The following is a 21,977-nucleotide window of genomic DNA, read 5'->3' as shown; positions in this document are numbered from 1 at the left end:
GGAAGAAGAACATGATCAGCACCAATACCATGTATCTGCATTTGATTTCAAGACATCACTTTAAACATGGTTTTTGTAGATTCAAAGCTTCTTTGAAATAGCTTTTAAAAAAGCCAGACATTTGGTAATACATTCCTAGCATCTTTTAAAACAACAGAAACTCACTTGTGTGGGTCTCTGTGCCATACGACAGAGCAGCTCTCTGAGAGCGACCACGGTCTCCTGCAGCGCCCTCTTCTCCTGCTGCCAGCCCATGGGGGGGATGGAGGGGGGATTGTCCCGCCGGTCCAATACAATGGAGCCACCTTCAGGATGATGCTCTGTGTGACTCAATGCAAAGGCTCTTAAGTCCGAGACGTGAGGATATGTTGAGCAAGTGGCACGACGCTTGGACAAAGTGAGAATCCTGCAGCTTTCTTGATACACCTTTTTCAGCAGACACTGAAGGAAGTTGGAAACAGAAAGTGAGTGAGATCTTACCACCACACTGTCAAATGAATAGATCATTTACATTTAAATCCTACCTGCAGCTCAGGTGATAACAGCTCATCGCTGAAGCTCATACTGCCTGCAGCACTATCTGTGTTTACTGTGGGGTTCATTCCTCGGCAGTGGAGATACTCAAGAAACTGAGCATCAAGCCTCTCAGTCTGCTCCAGCTCCACCTTCAGCCTCGCACCCAACTCTGAACTCACATCTGGAGAACGAGAGAAAGGAAGACAGTAGCTGATAAATCTCGGACATGCTAATAAAAAAAAAAAATAAAAAAAAAAATGCAATATCTACAAACGCCGAAGAAAGACCAAAATGTAAAAATAATACTTGATGCAACTAACAAGTATTATTTGAAGCCTGATATAAAGACATTATTAAGCTGAATTTTTATCCAATTACAATGTCAAGATAAATACTCACTGCTACCATATCCATCACTGGCCCATTCTGGTGCAGACAAAGAGGAAGTGGAACCAAGAAGAGATGATGGAGTTGTCATGTCAAGATCTTCCAACTCGCGCACCTAAGATAATAAGAATTACAAAAAATATATTTTTTTAAAAACAAAATCAAACAAATACCTAAAAACATCTGAACCAATAAAAGACTTAAATGCCCCCAAATGGTGGCATGTATCTATTCTGTTCTTGTGTATATCGTATATTCTGTTGACATGTATATAGACTTTTTGCACTACTTCTTATTTTATTATATATGTTGCATTGTTGGAGGAGATCCGGTCAGAAGAATTCCATTGCCATTTCTACACTGTAGCTTTGTGCATATGACAACTAAACATTTTAATCTTTGTACGTAAGAGTAAGATCACAAACTTGGTCAGTGTCCAGGGAGTCGAGCATGGAGAAGTTGCCGTTGACGGACACGGAGCCGGAGATTGGAGAGCGGGAACTCTGCGTGGCCGGCTCCGGTGTGATGGTCCTGGAGCGTGGAGACTCCATCACGACTCTGGGAGAGGTCTTGACGTGGTGGAGGTCCAGGCCGGTGCTGTTCAGAGCGCTGAACTCGGACAGACGGGAGCCGATAGCAGAGGCGTGGAAACGCTCTGGAATTCTGTCTTCGGAGCATTCGAGTCTCCTTAAAACCTCCGGAGAGCTCAGAGAGACGTCATCACGAGAGACGCTCACAACGTCCTCAAAGGCTCTGTGAGAAATATCTAACAAAAAGGAAGAAAATAAAGACAATCAATATAACATTAATCAGGTTGATATTTAATAAGACAGAGAGAAAAAAGCAATATATTTTTACATTCCAGATGCTGGAAAATACATCATTTGGCAATTTTTGCTTGATTACTGACTTGAAGTTACATCAAAAATAGTGTGCGATTCAATTTCTAACCAATTAGACAACGGCTCAAAAGGTAAACTCTTCTTTAAATTCTAAGATCACGCAATGTTAGTTATTGATTTCCATCCTTTCATTCAGTCAAAGTGAAACATTAACATTCGTAGTGCAATAAAACTACGATCAAGCTCAAATAAACATAATAACTTCCACCATTGGTGTTTATGTGTCATCATCATTCATTCCTCACCCTTCTGTGTGTGTCCTCGTTGGTGAGGGAGTGTGTCCTGCTGGTCACAGTGTTGTCTGAGTTGCTGTAGTTCCCTTTGCTGATAGGCCAGTTCCTCTTCCTGAACAGCCAGGTCTTCCTGAAGAGCCTGAAGCTGCGCCTTCAGCCGCTGGTTATCAGTCTCAAGGTTAAGCAGGGCACGGTCTTTAGTCTGACACAGAAATAAGGTACATTCAAACACAGCCGTCAATACAGCTTATTATACTCAAGCAATTGCTGCGTACTTGGAGTAGATCCATACAGAAATAAGACATTAAATTATGCTTAAAGCTTATATTTTGTGCTAAAATGTCAAATATTCCCACCTGTCCTTCCTCATGTAGTTTCTCCGCCCTCTCTGTGCTGGTACTCAGACCCTGTTTCACCGCAGTAAGCTCCGCCTTCAGAGCCTGATGCTCCGCCCTCAGTCCGGCGAGCTCTGCCTCCCTCTGTCTCAAAGCAGCGTCTGCTTTGGCCAGGGTCAACTCAGCATGGGTCTGAGACGAAGATAAACATTCTTATTAGCAGCTGCAACATAATGCCTTTCGTAGACTCTTATTTATAAAAACATTGCATCAACATGCCATCTTTGAACTGGCTTTTCCTGGAAGAACTACTGTTTACATAAGAGCAACAACCGATAACCTGCCATGTAATGTAAAGGGCTTTTTAACGATTACCACATGATATCCGTGCTGTGTTTTACATCTACTGCTAAATACCCCTATGACAATACATTTGCTACAAAGTACAAACTCAAAGAAACTCAGAAATCGGATCAGACTACAAAGACATGCAGCAGCCCAACAAACGCCCAACAAACGCATTCTTTTAAAATCGACCACAACTTCTCCTTACCAAATCCTGCAAAGTCAGAACGTAAAGAAATAAAAGATAAAGTGCATCAGAGCTTTAAAAAACAGCACGTAAATATTTCCCCTTCTACTTCCTCAATTTAAAGTCACTTCCTCCGTGTTTGTAAGAGTCTGCAGTCTGAGCAGCGACGCAGTGATGTGACGTGTTACGGCAGTTAAATGCAACCAGATGTGGGCTCGGCTGCAGATGCTAGCACAGCTGTAAGCTAGCATTAAGAACGGCAGCAAGAGATTTGCTGTCCGGACTTAACGCTTATTGAAGCAGGGTCCACAACGTTAAGTGAATGGCTTTGCTGATTTAAAAAAACAGACGCTGTTCAAACACAGGCTGGAGGAGAATACTTGTTCTGGTTGATTGGTGATTATAGATTTGGTTATTTATAGACTATGTGAGCTGCTCTATCGAAATCAGTCGCATTTACCTGAAGACACATTTTGAGTTGTATACACTGTTGGAAAGAGGAGATTCCTAGCGTTCTAATGAGATCAGGATTATTTTTGAACTCGAAATATTAAGCAATAAGTCACATTATATAATGACTGTCACCGAGTCATCATTTTGAGAAAAAGGCCTTCAAAGTTTCCTCTTCTCTGGAATCCATCGATCTGATTGGTTATTAGCAAATGATCAAAATAGTCTGGAGGGAAAATATTTTCATTTAGATTACTGGTCTGGGGGAAGCTTGTGTGTGTGTGTGTGTGTGTGTGTGTGTGTGTGTGTGTGTGTGTGTTAACTTTATTTTAATGGATTTTGTTTATATCATTATCATCAATATATTTAGTATAATTTCATATTTTGTAATTAGAAAGAGGTGTTTTATATATGCATAAGACAATAAATGTAAAAAATAAAGTAAATCAAAACATGTTTACCAAAAAAGAAGCTATGCAAGTCACAAGGAGAATGCATCACGTTACCATTCATCTTAGTTTAGATTTGCCTCACTGCATTGAACACTAAGAACATCCCAGTTGAAGTGTCTGACTCACCAGCACCTCCTTCTGAGCCTCTTCCTGGATGGATTCCCTCTCGTTGAGCTGGACGGTCAGCTCCTGGATACAGGCTCTCATGGAAGTCGCTTCCTGTCTGAGATGTTCTATTTCCTCCTGCAGTTTCCCCTCCCTCCTCCTCAGTGTCTCGCGCTCAGCAGACAGCTCTCCCTTCACCGTCTTAAGGGTTTTAATCTTTATCCTTTCCTCATCAACCAGCTCCTCCATGTCCACCAGCTCGGCTCTCATCTCCTGGACTTGTCTCTCGAGAGTGAGGCTGGTTTCTCGGAGGACTTCCGTTTCCATTTCCATCTCCTGCTCCTTTGTTTTTAGAGTGTCCATCTCCGTCACCCTCTCCTGTTCTTTCTTTTGGAGTTCAGCGATCAGAGAGTTGAGACGGAGGTTCTTGTCATGCAGGGTGCTCATCTCTTGCTTCTGAGCTTTGTCATGTACCTCTTCAGATAGTTTCCTCTGCTCTGCATCCCCTTCTTTCTGGGCTTTGACTTCATCCAGCTCAGCCTCTTTGAGGGTGAGGACACTTTGGAGTTGATCGGCCTTCTCCCTCTCTGCTGTCAGCCTCTTTCCCAACTCCTCCCCGTGTCCTCTGTACTCTTCCTCCTGAGTGAGCAGTAATCTCTCCAGTCCCTCTTTCTCTGCCACCGCCGCCTCCAGCTGACTCTGCAGGGTGTTGGAGCGAGATCGCAGGGAATGAGAGGAGGCAGAGTGACTCAGGCTGAGCTCCTGCTTCAGGCTGTTCGCCGCCCCCCCCCTCCTCGCCTGTTCTTGGGCGGTGTAGTTGTCAGGTTCGGGGCTGGGAGCCGGTGAGGGGTTGATGCTGTCTCCGTCCTGAGAATCACTCACTTCATGCAGGTTCGGGCCTAATGTGGCGAGTTCTGCCTGCAGAGTGCTGATGACCTCATGAAGGCGCTCCACTTCTTCCTGTGTGTCCTGACGCACTCTCATGACCTCAGACTGAAGGTGTTCCACCTGTGAGCGCAGATCCTCCAGCTCAGCCTCCAAAGCCTTTGTGTCAGAAAAAGAACAATTCATCAGACAAGTGCGTTCTTCTCATCAACTAGAGGAGCTGCCATGCTGTCTTTAAGTGTTCTGTGTGAATGTATTCTGACCTTGTTGTCCCCGGTATTGTCCAACTCCTGTTCCAGTCTTTGGATGTCAGCGTTGAGGTGGTCGATCTCCTGATTTTTCTCCTCGAGTAATGCTGAGGGGAAATTCTCCTCCTCTGGTTTCTCAGCTTCGCTCTGCTCCTCTCTCTCCTCATTGAGTATGGTGAGAGCAGAAACGTTTTCCTGCAAGCAGAGTTGTAAATACCAGTTTAGTTCAGGGTATATGCAGGAATCCTGAAGTCAAATTGAATACCTTTTTCCAATGGAAAGGGTCTTAAAAAAGGTCAAAGGTTAAAAACTTTCCATACATTTTAAGACCTCATCGACACTTCGAGTTCTAACCGGTTACACACTTTACCTCACATTGACTATATACAGTATTGATTGTCCTTCCTCCTTATCTTCCAACCATTTGGACGCAAACTTGCATTTCCCCATAACGATGTTGTTTAACAACCGGCGTAAACGGACCTTCTCGCTATCAAACAGATGTCCTGTTCAGATGACGTCAGATCCAACGGGATGCCATAAATAAACTACACACTTTAGAATACAACGTCTTTGGACAATTTATATACTTATTGAAAACAAGCTACAAAATGTAATACCTTGGAAAATGCAGTTTAATACTTTTTAATAGCCTTAATTTTCGCTAAATTGATTTATCAACTTTTAATACTTTTTAAGACCCCGCGGACACCCTGTAGTTATAGGTTATACGTTTTGGGTTGTCATTTCTCGAGTCTCTTTCTTATAGACAAAATAAAAAGTATAGGAAAAGTCTTTAATTTAGCCAATTTTATAGAATACCAAAAAGCACTTACCTTTAGGGCATCAATCTGTTCTTGGAGCTCGTTAACATGAGCTGCATTCTGATTGGTCAGTTGCTCCAGCTGTAGAGCGAGGTGTTTTAGTTCAACCTCTTTGAGGCCCAATTCACTCTGCAGAGTCTCCAGTTGGCCAACCGTGGCCTCAACCTAAAACACATAACATTACTTATTAGTGAAAGACACATTTTAGGATTACAAAACAATTAACAATGCACTGCTCATAAAGGCTTATTCTCAAGACATCATATTTAAAGAGCAACTTGCAGGTTAGAGACCCCAGTGAATAAATGTGTAGGAAGAAAAACACTAGATTTTCAAAAGAATATACATAAATATACACTACAGTGACATCCGGTGTCGTTTTTGTAAGACATTTTTACTTCCTCATAAAAAAAGACCACCCGCGTGTGACGTCACATCAGGGAGAGCGGCTGGTCTAACGTATTAATAAACATGGTTCACAATGCTAGTTTTGACACCGAAGAGGTTGAAAATGTATATTCGTATGCATATGGCGGTGCAACCTGCACAAACACAATAGCTCACCATGATTAAAAATTGTGAAATACAATGTAAAATTACCGAAAAAATTAACTAAATCACAACCGCTCAAACCAACTACCAACTACTACCGTGGATTGGGCAGAGAAGGAGTCAGAGAAAGTTGCTCCCCTATGTGACGTAATATGACGCGTTTGACGTTAAAAAAAGGTTTTTAGTAGCAGTGCTCAAAACGGCTACTTTCTGAATTCCTGCCCTTTTGTCTCGTAAAACAGGCACGTCCAGCTGGGAAGAGACCAAGGGGTAGACCTAGGACCAGGTGGAGGGATTATATCTCTTCGCTGGCCTGGGAGCGCCTTGGGATCCCCCAGTCAGAGCTGGTTGATGTGGCCAGGGAAAAGAAAGTTTGGGGCTCTCTGCTGGAACTGATACCTCCGCGACCCGAACACGGATAAGCGGGAGAAGATGGATGGATGGATGTCTCGTAAAAAATATGAAATCCTGCATTAACTTTTTTAAATTGTAATTTTCAGGCAAGATTAAGCATAAATAGTTTTCAGCAGTGGGTTAGAGATAGTGAGCTGCATATACTCAAAGGGGGATCAAGGCTGCATCCATACCTGTTTGTACCAAAACTGAACCTAATTGTAATCCACAGCTACTACTCATTAGCCCAAATCGTTTTAACTACCAAACACCAGCTTTGGGTAAAAGTCTTACAGACCTCTTGCTCTTTGCTCCGTAGGCTCTGCTGAGCGAGGTCCAGCGCGTTGCTAAGCTCCTGAGTGGGCTCACGCTGGTTGTCATGGTAACAGTGCCTCGTCTCATCCACTTTAGACTGCAGGGCCGAGATTTGTAGCCTGTTGGACAGCTGCTGCTGCTCCAGTGCCTGCTTATCCTGTCAAAAGTGAGAGAACATTCGTGAGAAAAGAAACACTCATGTGCACTGTGGTATGAACATTTAGGTGTTCAATTGCTTACCTGCGAGAGCTCCTGTTCTCTCAGCTTCGATCTGTGGAGCTCTTGTTCCAGTTGACTGATGGATCGTTTACCCTCGGCGTCGTTGAGCAGGGCTTGCTCCAGCTCTCTGATTCGCCCGGCTAGCTTGTCTATCTCCTCGTTGCGCTCTGCGAGATCCCGCTGGGCCTGCTGATTGGCTGCAATCAATGAGTCATGGTCCTCTGTCTTGTCTTTGATGATAGCTTGTAGACTCTCCACCTGCAGAGACATGGAGGACCACATTATGTAGGACATGTTTCTGGGGTTTAAGAAAAGTAAGAAACAACATGATTTGCAGATGTATAAGGCATTCATTCCAGATATGCAACGACGGGGCATCCAACATTGAAATTAAGCCATTCCAGATAGCAGTGGTATGAAGTGAAAGACAAATGAAGTGCAAAACAGAAGCAAACGAATATGAAACATTGCCAGGATGAAATGCAGATGAAAGTATGATAAGAAAGAATGAATCTATGGATGATAGCACAGAAATAATGATGGACGATACACACCATGCACTAGAGGAGCTAAGAGGAGTATGCTACGGTTAGATTTCATACCTGCAGAACCAAGTCCTGAAACTACAGCAATCCGTTCAGCACAGGGATAAACACATGGCAAAAGTCAGGCTCGTTGCAAACAAACAATGCAGTCATCACTTCAACCTCTCTAAAACACCACTACATTTCAGTTTAAAGGTTTGTAATCCTATAACCAACGCATCAGCAGTATTAGACACTCTTTTAAAAAAACACAGCAAAAACACACTTCAAATGCAATATCTTAGAAACCGAAGCATTTGGAATGATGTATTATCCTGCAGAGACTACCTTTCTTTGTTTGGTCGTCATGTTATATACTTGCTATAATGGGCCTCACCCTGTGTCCCTTATTATCCACGCTGGCGGTCTGTCTGAGCTGGGCCTCCAGGCTTCGGATCTCCTGCTGGAACTCGTCTCTCTCGTGTTCACGCTCCACAGCCTGCTCCTATATGCACAGGAACAAACGATGTGAAAGACTGTCCGCTCCATTAAACAGCAACATGAGAAATGGTCTCTCAAATAACACTAAAGAGAAAGTGAAGCGAGAATGGTATGAGAATAGTAGGGCTGCTCAATTAAAAATCGTATTTTAAATCGCGATTACGATTATGGCTTGCAACGATTACGAAAACAACGTAATCGAAATAAAACGATTATTTTTTTATTATTATTATAACCTTTTTTTTTTTTTTGGTTTTTCATTTGAATTATACTTAAAGTTCAGGGTAATCAACTGTTAAAAACATACTGTTAAAAAAAAAAATCTCCTATAAATGGATGTTTTCAAAGTCAATGAATAATCGCATTTAATAAATTGCAATTACAATTATTGACCCAAATAATCGAGATTATGATTTTTGCCATAATCGAGCAGCCCCACAATATTGGGCTGCAAATTAAAGAGAAAACGAAGGAGGAGATTTATGAAGAATAACACTTTACATTAAAAAAGGGGGCTAAAAATATATTCCATTGTAAAATCGAACCTCAATAAACTGCCTGTCGTGTTTCAGTTGTTTCTCCAGAGCCTGGACGCGCTGGTTGAGGTCCTCGGTGTGGGCCTTGTGGTGCTGCTCTGTCTCCAGGTCCTGCGTTTCCTTCTCCTCCAGATCCCTCTCCAGGGCCCTGAGGCGCAGCGACAGAGATTTGTGGTCTTTCTCGGCCTGTCGCTGCAAGTCCAGCCGATCCTGGGTCAAACGTTCCGTCTCTGCAAGAAGAGCTTGAAAGAATAAAGAGGAAGGTTAGAGGGATCGTTTGAATGCAAATACATACACAGAGGGGGGTTTAAAAAAGCTTGCAAGACATTAGGAGTTAAATAAGTACAAGTATTACTGTGCAGTTCCTCATGGAAAGGCACGGAATGCATTTGCTTTGACCACTCGGAGCTAAAACCTGGTTGAAGAGGTAAAATAACACTGCACTCAAAAACCTTTGCTACTAGCTACTGGCAATGGCAGTGTTACTAACAGCAACCTCACACAGCACTGCATATTCATCCCAACCCCCTCAACACACACACACACACACACACACACACACAAACACCACTCTGACCCACAAACCTGCGTCAGGATCTAAATTGAGCCAATGGCCTACGGAGAGAAGACACATCTGAGCACAGACATTATTATAAGTGTGTGGTCAAGCTCACTAAAGGGGTCATGTAACATTTTAGCAGACTGACATATGATTGTGCGTCGACTCCGCTCACCTTTCTCCCTCTCCCCCAGTCCGGCGGAGAGATGCTCCTTCTGGCGCAGGAGGAGTGAGTGCTCCTCGCTGAGCTCCTGGTGCTTCAGTCTGAGTCCGTCCAGCTCCGCGGTGAGGCCCTGCATCTGGTGCAGCTTCACCTTCAGGTCCTCCAGCTCCTCCACCAGTCTCTCCTCTTGCACCTCCTTCTGCTGCAGAGACTCCTCCAGCAATGCTTTCTCAGCCACATAGCCCTCCAATAACCCTGAACACATGCGACGCCATGTTGTTACGTAAGCTTCTGTGCAAGTGGTGCCATTAGACTCTAACATGGGCGGAAAAAGAAGAGCAGGCATGGGGAGTAACGGAATACATGGAAGAGCGTTGCATATTAGGATAGAAAAAGAAATGAATGGATTTGGTGCAGTTCAGAAATAAAGATTCATTGCAGGTTGATCATTAAAAAAACATTTTAAAATAAAGAATGATGCCTTGCACACGTTTTCATAAGAGCCCCTATCACTTTTTGGACCATCAATTTTAATATAGGATATTGGGTAATTTAATTTCTGTATTATTCTGCTGCTGAAGTTAAAATCTGTGCCAAATATTTCAAGTTGAATGATGACAGCATGTTCACCTCTGGAAATCATAACATCATTACATTCGAAATAAAAAATAATGGTAAGATGTGTTGCTTCTAGTTGGTAAAAAAAGAAATTCAAAAGTAACTAGAAGTAATCAAGTTACAGAACTGTAATTATGTGATACGTGGATTAGATTACTGACTACATTTTTAACAACAAGATATACATTTCCATCAGCAAAAACATGTGGGTTTGCTATCCTGGCTCCAAAATGGTGGAATGAGCTCCCCAATGACATCAGGACAGCAGATAGTTTACACATCTTCCGGCGCAGACTGAAAACTCATCTCTTTCGACTCCACTTCGAGCGATAGAATTACTAACAAAGCACTTATATACTAATAAAGGACTGGCTTATCTGAAGCCAGTTGAGCAGCACTTGAAATGTTTTGGCTCTATGAAACCTGATGTACTTATATGATTCTGTTTTCTTCAAGTTTGTATCTTATTGGTCGAATGCACTTATTGTAAGTCGCTTTGGATCAAAGCGTCAGCTAAATGTAATTATAAGTATTTGAAACCCTTTTACAGAACAGCGGGGCATGGCAACAGTCAGTGGATTAACTTCTGGCACTATAAGAGAAGTTAAGTGAATCAGAGCCAATGAGGATTTGGTGCTCACCCTCTGCCTTGTGGTACTCCAGCTGGAGTTCACCCTTCAGCTTGGCCTCCTGATCCAGCTGCTCCAGAAGAATCTTGTGCTGCACGAGGAGCTGAGCGGAGTCTTCTCGACCTTGAGAGAACTTCTCCTCCAGAGAGTGGTGGAAACCATGAGTCTGCTCCAACTACAGAAGAGTGACAAACCCATGGTTATTAAAGGGTTAAATAGAGAATAAAGAAACATGTGATGTAGATTGCTGAGTTGGTTCACGCATCCTGTACCTGTTTGTTGGCGTGGTTGAGCAGGTCCAGTAGCGTGTCCACAGTGTGACGCAGTCTGATGCAGGCGTTCAGAGCGGCCTCCTCACCCCCAGGGTTGATTTGAGTATCTGAAACCAGCAGGCTCTCACAGAGCAGGTGGGTCAGCTCCATGTCCTGTGAAGACACGTCTGCAACAGAGATACCTATACAAATAATAAGTTCAAATTAAATGGTTTGCCTTGATTTTAAAACGTACAAATGAAGCACGCCATACATAGAGCAGACTGAGCCAGAAGAACAAGTGTTCCACTGCATCGTCAGAGCATCACGAGCCTGAATGAGAAACCAACAGACCTGATTCTTGCGCACCTTCGTTGCCTGTTGAGCTCCTCTGATGGGACCCGTGCTCTGATGTTTTGGCTCTGGCACAGATCTTCTGTCCAATCATGTCTTCTGTCGCAATGGTGCTGCGAATCATCTCAATCAGCACCTTCTTTAGCTGTTCGTTAGCCTGGTTCAGTTTACGTCTGGAGGAAAACAAGTGAGCAAGACAGAAATGTGTCAAGGGAAGTATTTTCACAATTTAATTTACCGTAATTTTCGGACTATAAGCCGCGCCTTTTTCCCCATTTTTCGACGCTGCGGTTTATATAACGGTGCGGCTAATCTATGGATTTTTACAGCTAACGGCCACTAGGGGACCTCCTAAATCTATGGATTTTACAGGTTACAGTCCACCACCTTTAACTCTATGGGCTCTATGGCCGCTCCGCACCCCCCACCGTTAAGCGGCGGTTTCCAGCAGGAAAAGCTGGAGGCCGGAAAAGAGTGAGACAGGTAGCGCGCAAAAGTAAAAGTGGAACCGAGAGTGGTACGAGAGACAGAACGAGAGCAAGACAGACAGACATTACGAGAGCGAGACAGTTTGTCCCCGTACCACTGGTTGAAAACCGCTGCTGTAGATCACTGCCGGTACGTGCGCTGGGAGCGCACCGTTTAAGTTTGAAAGTTGAAAAGTTTGTGTGTCTGAAACGCTATGTGATACAGTACAGTTTACACAGCACAGCACATGTTCTGTAGCTACTATTGCACTAAATGCTAACACTTGAATACGTTATGCAAATATGCAACTTGTTTGTTGAAATGTTAATAAATGGGAGCTTCCTCAAACAGCCATCTCTTTCCCGACAATCCCCTCTGTGCACGAACCCTTACATATGGTAATTAAACATTAAAAACACCTTCGGCTTATAGTCCACTGCGTTTATATATGTACACATCATTCAATTTAGCTGCTGCGGCTTATATTCAGGTGCGCCTTATAGTCTGAAAATTACGGTAAGTTAAACATTCAACTGAAAAACCTACAAACACCAGGTAATATTAACCGATGGCTGGTGATTGGTTACCTTTCATCTTTTCCAGCCTGCACATCGTCAGTGAGCATCTTGAGCAGGTTGCCTCCCTCCTGAGTCTCTCGCTGCCTTCGTTGGAGGAGAGTGTCCAAAGTTTCCATCTCTGAACGTTTCCCCTCTAACTCTCCCTGCAGACAGCCAACCTCGGCTCGCAGCTGGAAAACAGACACAGAGATGGCTATGATAGGTAGAGCTCAGAAATATAGACATGTTCAAAAATGACTTGACTAACACCAAATTTGAACAACAATGATCAAACCTTTAATAATGGTTACGTCCCATTTTATTTCCGTATACCCTTTGAGCATTTGTCAGCATTGTGGTTTTCTAGCCGAAACTGTCATAAATGGACTTCCTATCCAGTTTTAAGAGAGACATTTTTACAAAAATAATTATGAAAATTAATTATTTTTAAAACTTAAAAAAAATGGACAACTACATTTTTGGGTTTGTCTGAGCAGTTGAGCAAACGTTAGCAGCAGCTAAACTGCATTAGAGAAACACCGCTTCCTAATGTGAAACTGAGTATTGACTGTTTTTACTGGTTTCAATGACTGGGTCTGTTTGTTTCTTACGTTATCAGGAAAACGAGAAGAGAAAATTACCGACAAGCCTCAGAGATACATTGATTTTAACATAAATCTGCTCGTTTGAGGGGTTTTTTTTACCGGTTGAAATCACCCAATCCACTTCATCCAGAAACAACAACCAGCATCAGTAACAAAAAAAGATTAAATATTTGCTCGATAAAACAAAGTTACCCTTTAATAGCAGCTTAAAGCATCCACAGAAGAGCGTTTATCAGAGTTTTCTTCCCCCTCTGAAATAAAATGTTCTTACCTTCCTTTCTTCGACACCTTATTGTCCCTCCTTTCACAAAGTCTTCCCTCTCTTTTCCCCTCTACCTCCCGCTCTCTCCTATCAAACACTTCTCATGCAGCCACCTGCCTCAACAAAACAATGTTGTTGCCCTGACAACAAGACCCTCCCAATCTGCTACTCTTTGCTAACCTCATGGGGGCTGAGTGTGTGTTTTAATATCTCACTATCTACAGGGCCAAGCCAGGAAGGTGCCATGGAAACAAATGTAAACATACATCAGCCACTTTTATGTATTATAGATTTATTTGTAGAAGTAGAAAGAAAAAAAAAGGTAGGAGACTGCATAAATCCACACAATTATTTAAGAAGTAATTCATAATTCAGTCCCAAAGGAGATTTTGGAAGTAGTAATCGAGGCTTTGGGAGGTACAGTTACTAACTTATTAGTAACTCAGGGGATAGATGACAATAATTGAACATTTTAGGCATGCTTCAAGTCTCCACAACAACCACAATAATCTTGACTCCAATTAGTTTTGAGCAACATTGTCAGATTGAACAAAAATATGTTTAAAAAAGAAAAGAAAAGAGAGACCTAAATACGTATTAATGCAGGATGTAATTTGAGTGCACACAACTCTTCTACCTAAAGTCCAAGTGAAAGCATATTATTACCTGCAGAGGATGAAACAAATGTTTTTTTATGTGATCAATAATTACTGTCTCCAACCAATTTTTAAGTCTATAAAAATCTCAGCAAATATTTTCTTGATTTGTCCGCCCACAGTCCAAAACCATGAGAAATAGATAACATTACATCAAATATTGAAAGCAGCAAATCTCCACATTTGAGACGAAAAAAATAAGAAATGTATAAATTGTATAAACACAAAATAATGATTTGCTACTGCGTGCTTCGACCAAAGAAGACTACACAGCACGCGCAACACACACCGGATTAGTGTCATAATTCATTGTAATGATAATCTCTTTAACAAAATGTAATCCCATGCTAGGAAAATCTGGCCTATGTATGCTATGCTTTAGATAGTAGTGGAATTAGGAGTGAAGAGAGAATACTGCTAGTATTTTCTGTTTCCAAGTCAATATCAATTCTTATTAATTTAATTCGTAATTTGAGCCTCAACACAGGCCTGTCTAGTCTTGCTCCAAGTAAAGTGAAGCTGTAGGTGTCCCCTAAATCAAGCTTTCAATTAACACCAAGAAAATCATGTAAAACCTGTTAAAAAAAATTACTGTGTGTGTGTGTGTGTGTGTGTGTGTGTGTGTGTGTGCATATGTGTGTGTGTGTGTGTGTCTAGTACCTGGGCCACCACAGTGTCCAGCTGCTGCAGTTGGATGGTGAGTTGGCTCATTTTGTCGGTGTAGCTGCGCTCCTTCTCCTCCTGTTCAGACGTGAAGCTCCTCTTCAGGTCTTCAAGCCTCGCCTCCTTCTGCTCTTCAAACTCCGTCTTCAAACAAAGCAGTGATGTTGGAACATCAATTCAAATATGCAGATCACCATCCTAAAAAGCGGCAGTATTGTGGAGGTTTATTTATTCCACAGCTAAAGAGATCCCTGGTCATGTCTCACTGACTAATGGCGGACTACTGGTTTGCACATATCAAATGGTCAAATATATACCTTCAGCCTTAAAACCTTCTGCATCAGAGGATGAAAAGCTTAAATCCATCCCATTTAGCCACTGTTCAGATGGCAGCAACACAAACACACTCCCAGATTCAGAGAACAGACGGACAAGAACACTTTTACATGTATGATGAGATTATGTGGAAACTGGGTTTGAATAAAGCTCCAGACACACACACAGACACATACCCAGATGTATTAAATCATGTTTCAAAGTCAAATAAATAATATGAAATAAAATAGGAATGTAATTTTTTTTTTACATAACATTAATTATCATATATGCAGGCCACATGGTTTCCAAAAAGGTGTGAAATATATAAAAAAAAAATCATAAACATCTTATTTTGGCATTTTATCTTTCACCTTCAGCCGATTATTCCTGTCCTGCAGTTTCTCCTCTGATTGGACTTTGAGGAGCTCCACCTCTTCCAGGAAGTGCTGTCGTTGCCTTGACGATTCTTCTTTTAGCTCGCGGCGACATGCCTCCAATTCTCGCGCAGAGACCCCCCTCAACTCCTACATTAGAAACACATCATGTTTTGGTTTAATGCCACAATATGCAGTTGGGGTCAAATGTTCAGATTCAGTGCTTCTCAGAAAGAAATCCCAATAACCTCTGTTCCTAAAAAGACCATTATTAAGGATGAACAATCATTCTGTGTAATCCCTTCTCTAATGGGCTGCAAGAGCCACAGAGGCCAGAGCTCTTATGCTAAATATTAAAAACAGCTGGCCGGACAGGATTAATGGTAACTCGTGATGTAAAAGACAGATTCACATACACAACGAGGTACTCTCACTAAGGCTTTTACCTGGAGCTGGAGCTGCTGCTGTGCGAGGACTTGCTCTTTGTCGGCTTTGCAGGTTTGTGAGAGCTCCTGAAGAGCAAGGCTGTGCTGTTGCTCAACTTCTAAAACCTGAGAGACGCGGGATGTTAAGAACATTTGAATCTTGTTGACCAAAAATAATCAATAAATCGGAGATGTCAGGACTAAAAGATATATATATATACACATTTGATCACATAATAAGATCATATCATAATTGCATGCCACATTAAACGGTGCACACAAGGCAAAATTGTCTCCAAAGTTACCATATGAATGGTTTGCTGACAAGCAATGTAACAATTAAAAAGCTTTTCTTTCAGTTCATCGCAGTGCTCCTTCAGTAAAATGCACCAGGGCTTCATTACAAACTCATGGAGAACAATGAGAGGAAAACAGCACGACTGAAATGTTTTCATTAAATCTTCTCTGCCTTGCTCAGCTAAAAGCAAGGAGGAGCTATGGTAAGCACCTGCTTCTTAAGGGTCTCCAGTGCTTTGCAGTGTTCAGTATCCAAGGCCTCTTTCTGAGCAGTTAGCTCAGTCTGAAAGAACAAATTGAGACAAAACCATGTTGAGAAAGTTGTCAATACGTGCATTCTTCTCTTTTAATTAAATCATTTCACGTTATAGCAGATGTTAGCAAGGGCTCGACCAACCCTCTTCAGTTCTCACCTTGTGCACGTGGCTGAGCTCTGCTGCCATGGCACTAAACTTCTCTATGTGCAGCTGAGCCAGCTCTTTCCTCAGCTCCTCCCTGATGGACAGCTGCTCCGATGCGCGGCGCTCCATGACCTGCCTGTGTTCTGACTTCTGGAGATTCAGAACTCGGCAATGTCTTTCTTCAAGTTGTCTTATTTCATCACGCAGTGCCTAAGATTAGGAGAAAATGGCACTCAAAAAAAGTATTCAAAACTGAAAAAGACCCTTAAATGGCAGTATTGAATTATAACACAAGGCTTAACATTACACATTCTGTGTCCTTACTTGTACTTCCTTAAGGTATGTGGACTCCAAAGTATCCATATTACCCAGCATTCTCATTTCGAGCTCATCTTTCTCTTCCTGGTGTTTGCGAGTCAACTCTGATTCTGAAGCCTCCAGCTGAGCCTGATTGGTCTCCTTCAAAACGCCCTCCAGACTTTCAATGTCTGCCTTTCGTTTAGAATCGAGGGCGGCTTCCAAGGCGACAAGCTCAGCGCTGTGTTTGGATTTGAGCTCAACGGCCGTAGCAGTAAGCTGATCTCTGTGGCTGGCACTGAGTGAGTCTAGTTGTGCTTTGTGTTTGGCATCGAGTGTGTCCCTCTCTTTGTTCAGCAGTGCTGCCCTCTCATATTCCAGCTCAGATTGATGTTTGCTCTTCAGCTCTGCAAGAGACACTTCATATTTTTGGGCCAAACTCTGCTCCAACGCTGCCTTTTCCCCATGGAACCTAAACAGAGACAAAATAACGCATGTTAAAAAAAAAAAAAAAAGCATTTCCCATGGGTCATCAAGATGAAACTGGAGGGGAATTTGTTAGGATATAAAAGTAAAACACACTATTCCCCAGTGACTTGTTGCATTTCAGAATATAATGAAAATCAGGTTTGCAACAATTAAAAAAGGGACCTTTATTATTTATAGTGAGTAGAACAAAATGATAATACATGTATCCATTATATGTTGGTCAAATATGAGATTTGCCATTTTATTGGAAATGAAATACTGTTTTTACTATTTTTTTTATTTGAACTAGAGTAAAACATATTAATAATATAAGTCACAACAAATTGGTATTGCTGATTTAATGCATTTAATTCAAATGCCAAACTTCCGGCGGCTGAGTGTGAGCCCGAGTACTTCCAGTCTTCGCCATCACTCACTGTACGGAGGCTCAGTCATTGGTAAATATTTATTTAAAGCTATGTTGGGCAAACTCCCGTATTACATCTGTTCACTGATAAAGCAGAAAGTTGCAAGCAGCTATTGTCTGAGATCGCATGATGTGGTCTTGTTAGATTTGCCAAGAGTAAGGACTGTCTTAGGTAAGACAGCTTTTATGTGCGCAGCTCCACTTGCTTGGAACAGTCTACAGCTAAAATTGAGCAATTTTATTTCTCTGAATGTTTTTAAAGCACGTCTAAGTGAAATGCTTTCTGAAACTATGGGTATTTGTAAATGTTGATAAGTATTTCATATGTTGTATGATATCCTCTATTGTTTGTTTTTATGTTGTTTTATGTTTCATGTGGAACTTAAATTGCTGCAGGTCTCCCTTGTAAAAGAGATCTATGATCTCAAGGGACCAATCTGAATAAATAAAGGTTTGAAATGAAATGAAACATTAGTGTACCACACAGAGGTCGCGTTAACCGAATATATTCCGTCTATGACGGATTTTTTTTAACAATGACGGAAACATCTGAAAGCAGTCCGTAATTTTTGACGGATTAGAACAAACACAGAACAGCGCCAACGTTTCCCCGCAGCCCACAGTCAATCATTATCCTGGTGATTATTTTGCTTATTTTCCCTTCAAAGAGCCATAATTCCCATCACTAATTGCTGCGCAGGCTTAGGGTCCATGTGGAGAGGTGCATCAGAAGAGTCAAAGAGAACAAACTATTTGACAAAGCCATACCACTGTCTGTGTGTGGAAGCATCGAGGAGCTCTTCAATGTGGCTTGCTTCCTGGTCAACTACCAGAACGGACCGCTGGTAAAAGCATGGGCAAGCCTGGGCAGCAATTAGTGATGGGAATTATGGCTCTTTGAAGGGAAAATAAGCAAAATAATCACCAGGATAATGATTGACTGTATTGCCAGACCTAATGTCAATAATCTTCTTTGTAAACATTACACAAGGTGGCGCCATCTCCATGCAGGGTATATGCAGGAATCCTGAAGTCAAATTTAATACCTTTTAAGACCTTTTTTAAGACCCTTTCCATACATTTTAAGACCTCATCGCAACTTTGAGTTCTAACCGGTTACATTGGCAACACACTTTACCTCACATTTACTGTATTGATTGTAAGATAGCAAAACTAAACAGAGTGCAGACAGAATACTGAAGCCTCCTCTCCACATGAACTTCAACCTCTCTGTGAAGGTCAGGTTTAATGCAGTATGCTGCTTTGTTGCTTCTGTACTCTGTGCTCTTTCATTCCAGTAAAACTCCTCAGAAAACATTAGAAACCAGTATTTGACCAATAAACAAAACAATTGACAAAACTTTGAACTATGAAATATATTAAACTTTGGTGAGCTTCAGCGGGGTAATGCCATATAGGAGCTCCCTCACAAATACCCAGGGGTTAAATTGGGCTGGGGCTGTCCGGGGCTAAGCCCTGGCACATAGGACGATGCTCTGACGTCATCACCCTCACACATTTGTCATATGTTTACAAAAAAGGATATATATGTTAAGACTTTTCTCGTTCTTAATATAGACTATATTTAGGGTCGATATGTGTTGACTTTACATTAAAATAGCAGATCTCTGTGACCGGATATAGTTTGGCTTAGACCCCGGCCCCACGAGGACGCATACGGTAAAACGCATACGCAAACGCAAAAAAGTCTTCCGTTCACACGCATTCGATTCATTAATGTGTCCGTTAACACTAGGCCGCTGGAAATGCTGGTAACGATGTAGTACATATGTCATGCCTGTAAGTGGCGCTGCTGCCGCCACAAAATACACCAAAAGCAGCGAAGAAGACCCCGGAGCATGGTTGCCATGGTTGCCCTTTTGTTTATTCTCCGCGGTGGACGACGTGTTCTCCTGCTGTATCTCTCTCCGGTAGTCCACAGCAGATGAAAAACACCCACCTCACCGCCTCTTCAAGGAACGAGGGGACCGTGCGGCAGTTTCCGTTAAAAAAAATGTTCCGCCGGTCAACATGTCTGTTAAAGTTTAAATCTTCCGTACAAAATTAGAAAAGTGCCGATCAGAGGGTCTTCTTTGTTATTTATTGAGCTTTAAAACAAATTGATAACGACTCTGTTCTCTGTATAATAATATTTAATAAACGGTGCCTGCCTCTTTCCTCCCCCTCTTCTGACAGCCCAGCAGCAGCAGGAGACGTGGGGAGAGGGAGGCGGGCTATTTCATCGTTATCAGAAAATGATCATATAGGGCTTACACACGGAGCCGTTGGACCCCCAGAGCGTTGCGTATGCCGGTCTACCCACCTTGGGACCCCCCCACAGAGCGGAGCAAGGCAACGAAACTTAAAATAAGAAGCAGCATTTTACGGCGCGCTATGCATGAGGCCGCCTTGAGGGGGTTTCCCGACATGTCGTTTCAGTAAATTAAAGGGTGTTTCATGTTGTCGTTGCTGTGGGACTTCTTAATACCTTGGAAAATGCCGTTTAATACTTTTTAATACTTTTAATAGCCTTAATTTTTGCTAAATTGATTTATCAACTTTTAATACTTTTTAAGACCCCGCGGACACCCTGCCCTGTAAAAGAGATCTATGATCTCAAGGGACCAATCTGAATAAATAAAGGCTTGAAATGAAATGAAACATTAGTGTACCACACAGAGGTCGCGTCGCGTTAACCGAATAAATTCCGTCTATGACGGATTTTTTTTAACAATGACGGAAACATCTGAAAGCAGTCCGTCATTTTGTACGGATTAGAACAAACTCAGAACAGCGCCAACGTTTCCCCGCAGCCCACAGTCAATCATTATCCTGGTGATTATTTCGCTTATTTTCCCTTCAAAGAGCCATAATTCCTATCACTCATTGCTGCCCAGGCTTACGGTACGTCTACACTACAGGCATCAAAAAATGCTTTCAACGCTTCGCCCATTCACTTGAATGGGGTGACGTAGAAGATTTTGAATCTTCGCCGAACTGCATTGTGGGGAGCATGGCATGGCTTTGCAAGCATCACGAGCATCTATCGGCATCAAAAGTTGAACAATGTTCAACTTTTGAGGCTCGATGCTTGGCATCAGCCAATCAAATTCCGTTTATTGCAAATCCCGCCAGTGCAAGCTCAGCCAATCCAACCGCGTGCAAGCTGGGAGAGCCAGACCGCAATTCATTTCCTCATATTCCAAACGAGATATTACGGTAGCAAATCACCCGGTTCTTTACGACCGGAACTATTTACCGGGATACAAACCGGAGGAACCAGGCATGGAGGGAGGTGGCAGAGACAGTGGGTGAAACTGATAGTTTTTTCGCCTGTTTGGAGAGTTTATATCCAGTTTACTTCGTTTTAACATTGCTATTGCTTTGTATGTCGGGGGCGGGAGATTCATGTGATTGGTTGCTCGCAAAAAAATCGCCAAGCTTCAGACACGCCCAGCTTCAAGATTTTTTCATGCCTGTAGTGTAGACGGGCCGTTAGGGTCCATGTGGAGAGGTGCATCAGAAGAGTCAAAGAGAACAAACTATTTGACAAAGCCATACCACTGTCTGTGTGTGGAAGCATCGAGGAGCTCTTCAATGTGGCTTGCTTCCTGGTCAACTACCAGAACGGACCGCTGGTAAAAGCATGGGCAAGCCTGGGCAGCAATTAGTGATGGGAATTATGGCTCTTTGAAGGGAAAATAAGCAAAATAATCACCAGGATAATGATCGACTGTATTGTCAGACCTAATGTCAATAATCTTCTTTGTAAACATGACACAAGGTGGCGCCATATCCATGTCAGTGAATGTACTACTTGAATTTACCCTCTGTATGTGTTAAGTAAATAAAGTTGTCTTGCCTTGAATGAAATTCACGCAACTCTCTACCAATGACTGAGCCTCCGTACAGTGAGTGATGGCGAAGACCGGAAGTACTCGGGCTCACACCCAGCCGCCGGAAGTTGATAGACGCCATCTTGTGCAACTAGCCTATTCAAATCTGACTCATGTGTCAAGGTCTAACCACTGACAAACAACTGAGCAGCGATCCAGAGCCCCAGTGAAGCTCACCTCTCTTGAGCTTGGTGCAGCCGCTGTTCTCCCTGCTCCTGGAGGCGGGCAGTGAGCTCCTTGACTTCTGTTGCCATGCAGCTCTTTGCCCTTTGCAGCTCACCGTCGTACTGGGCCTCCAGTCTCTGCCGCACTATCAAGACCTGTGGGCCTAAAAGAGAACACACAACATGTTACAAGATGATGAAGAACCACATCTTAAT

At 42.5% G+C, this 21,977-nt stretch overlaps 1 protein-coding gene across 1 annotated transcript in view; it reads right to left on the bottom strand.

The window, feature by feature from the left end:
- pcnt (pericentrin) overlaps positions 1-21,977 on the bottom strand; it is a 44,852-nt gene that overhangs the window by 6,807 nt on the left and 16,068 nt on the right. The window contains exons 18-43 of the mRNA XM_079692846.1: positions 21,775-21,925; positions 16,834-17,278; positions 16,522-16,719; positions 16,320-16,391; positions 15,833-15,937; positions 15,384-15,536; positions 14,692-14,838; positions 12,539-12,699; positions 11,484-11,656; positions 11,151-11,332; positions 10,891-11,053; positions 9,644-9,886; positions 8,919-9,151; positions 8,270-8,377; positions 7,951-7,971; positions 7,370-7,606; positions 7,113-7,286; positions 5,882-6,034; positions 5,061-5,240; positions 3,934-4,956; positions 2,395-2,565; positions 2,051-2,240; positions 1,329-1,669; positions 916-1,018; positions 525-697; positions 166-441 (exon numbers count right to left, since the gene is read on the bottom strand). Of these exons, the coding sequence (XP_079548972.1) occupies positions 166-441; positions 525-697; positions 916-1,018; positions 1,329-1,669; positions 2,051-2,240; positions 2,395-2,565; positions 3,934-4,956; positions 5,061-5,240; positions 5,882-6,034; positions 7,113-7,286; positions 7,370-7,606; positions 7,951-7,971; positions 8,270-8,377; positions 8,919-9,151; positions 9,644-9,886; positions 10,891-11,053; positions 11,151-11,332; positions 11,484-11,656; positions 12,539-12,699; positions 14,692-14,838; positions 15,384-15,536; positions 15,833-15,937; positions 16,320-16,391; positions 16,522-16,719; positions 16,834-17,278; positions 21,775-21,925 (5,576 nt within the window). The remainder of the gene's footprint in view (positions 1-165; positions 442-524; positions 698-915; positions 1,019-1,328; positions 1,670-2,050; positions 2,241-2,394; positions 2,566-3,933; positions 4,957-5,060; positions 5,241-5,881; positions 6,035-7,112; positions 7,287-7,369; positions 7,607-7,950; positions 7,972-8,269; positions 8,378-8,918; positions 9,152-9,643; positions 9,887-10,890; positions 11,054-11,150; positions 11,333-11,483; positions 11,657-12,538; positions 12,700-14,691; positions 14,839-15,383; positions 15,537-15,832; positions 15,938-16,319; positions 16,392-16,521; positions 16,720-16,833; positions 17,279-21,774; positions 21,926-21,977) is intronic.

This window comes from Notothenia rossii (assembly GCF_949606895.1).
Source record: "Notothenia rossii genome assembly, chromosome: 7".
Classification (NCBI taxonomy): Eukaryota; Metazoa; Chordata; class Actinopteri; order Perciformes; family Nototheniidae; genus Notothenia; species Notothenia rossii.
This window is presented reverse-complemented; position numbering and strand designations above follow the sequence as displayed.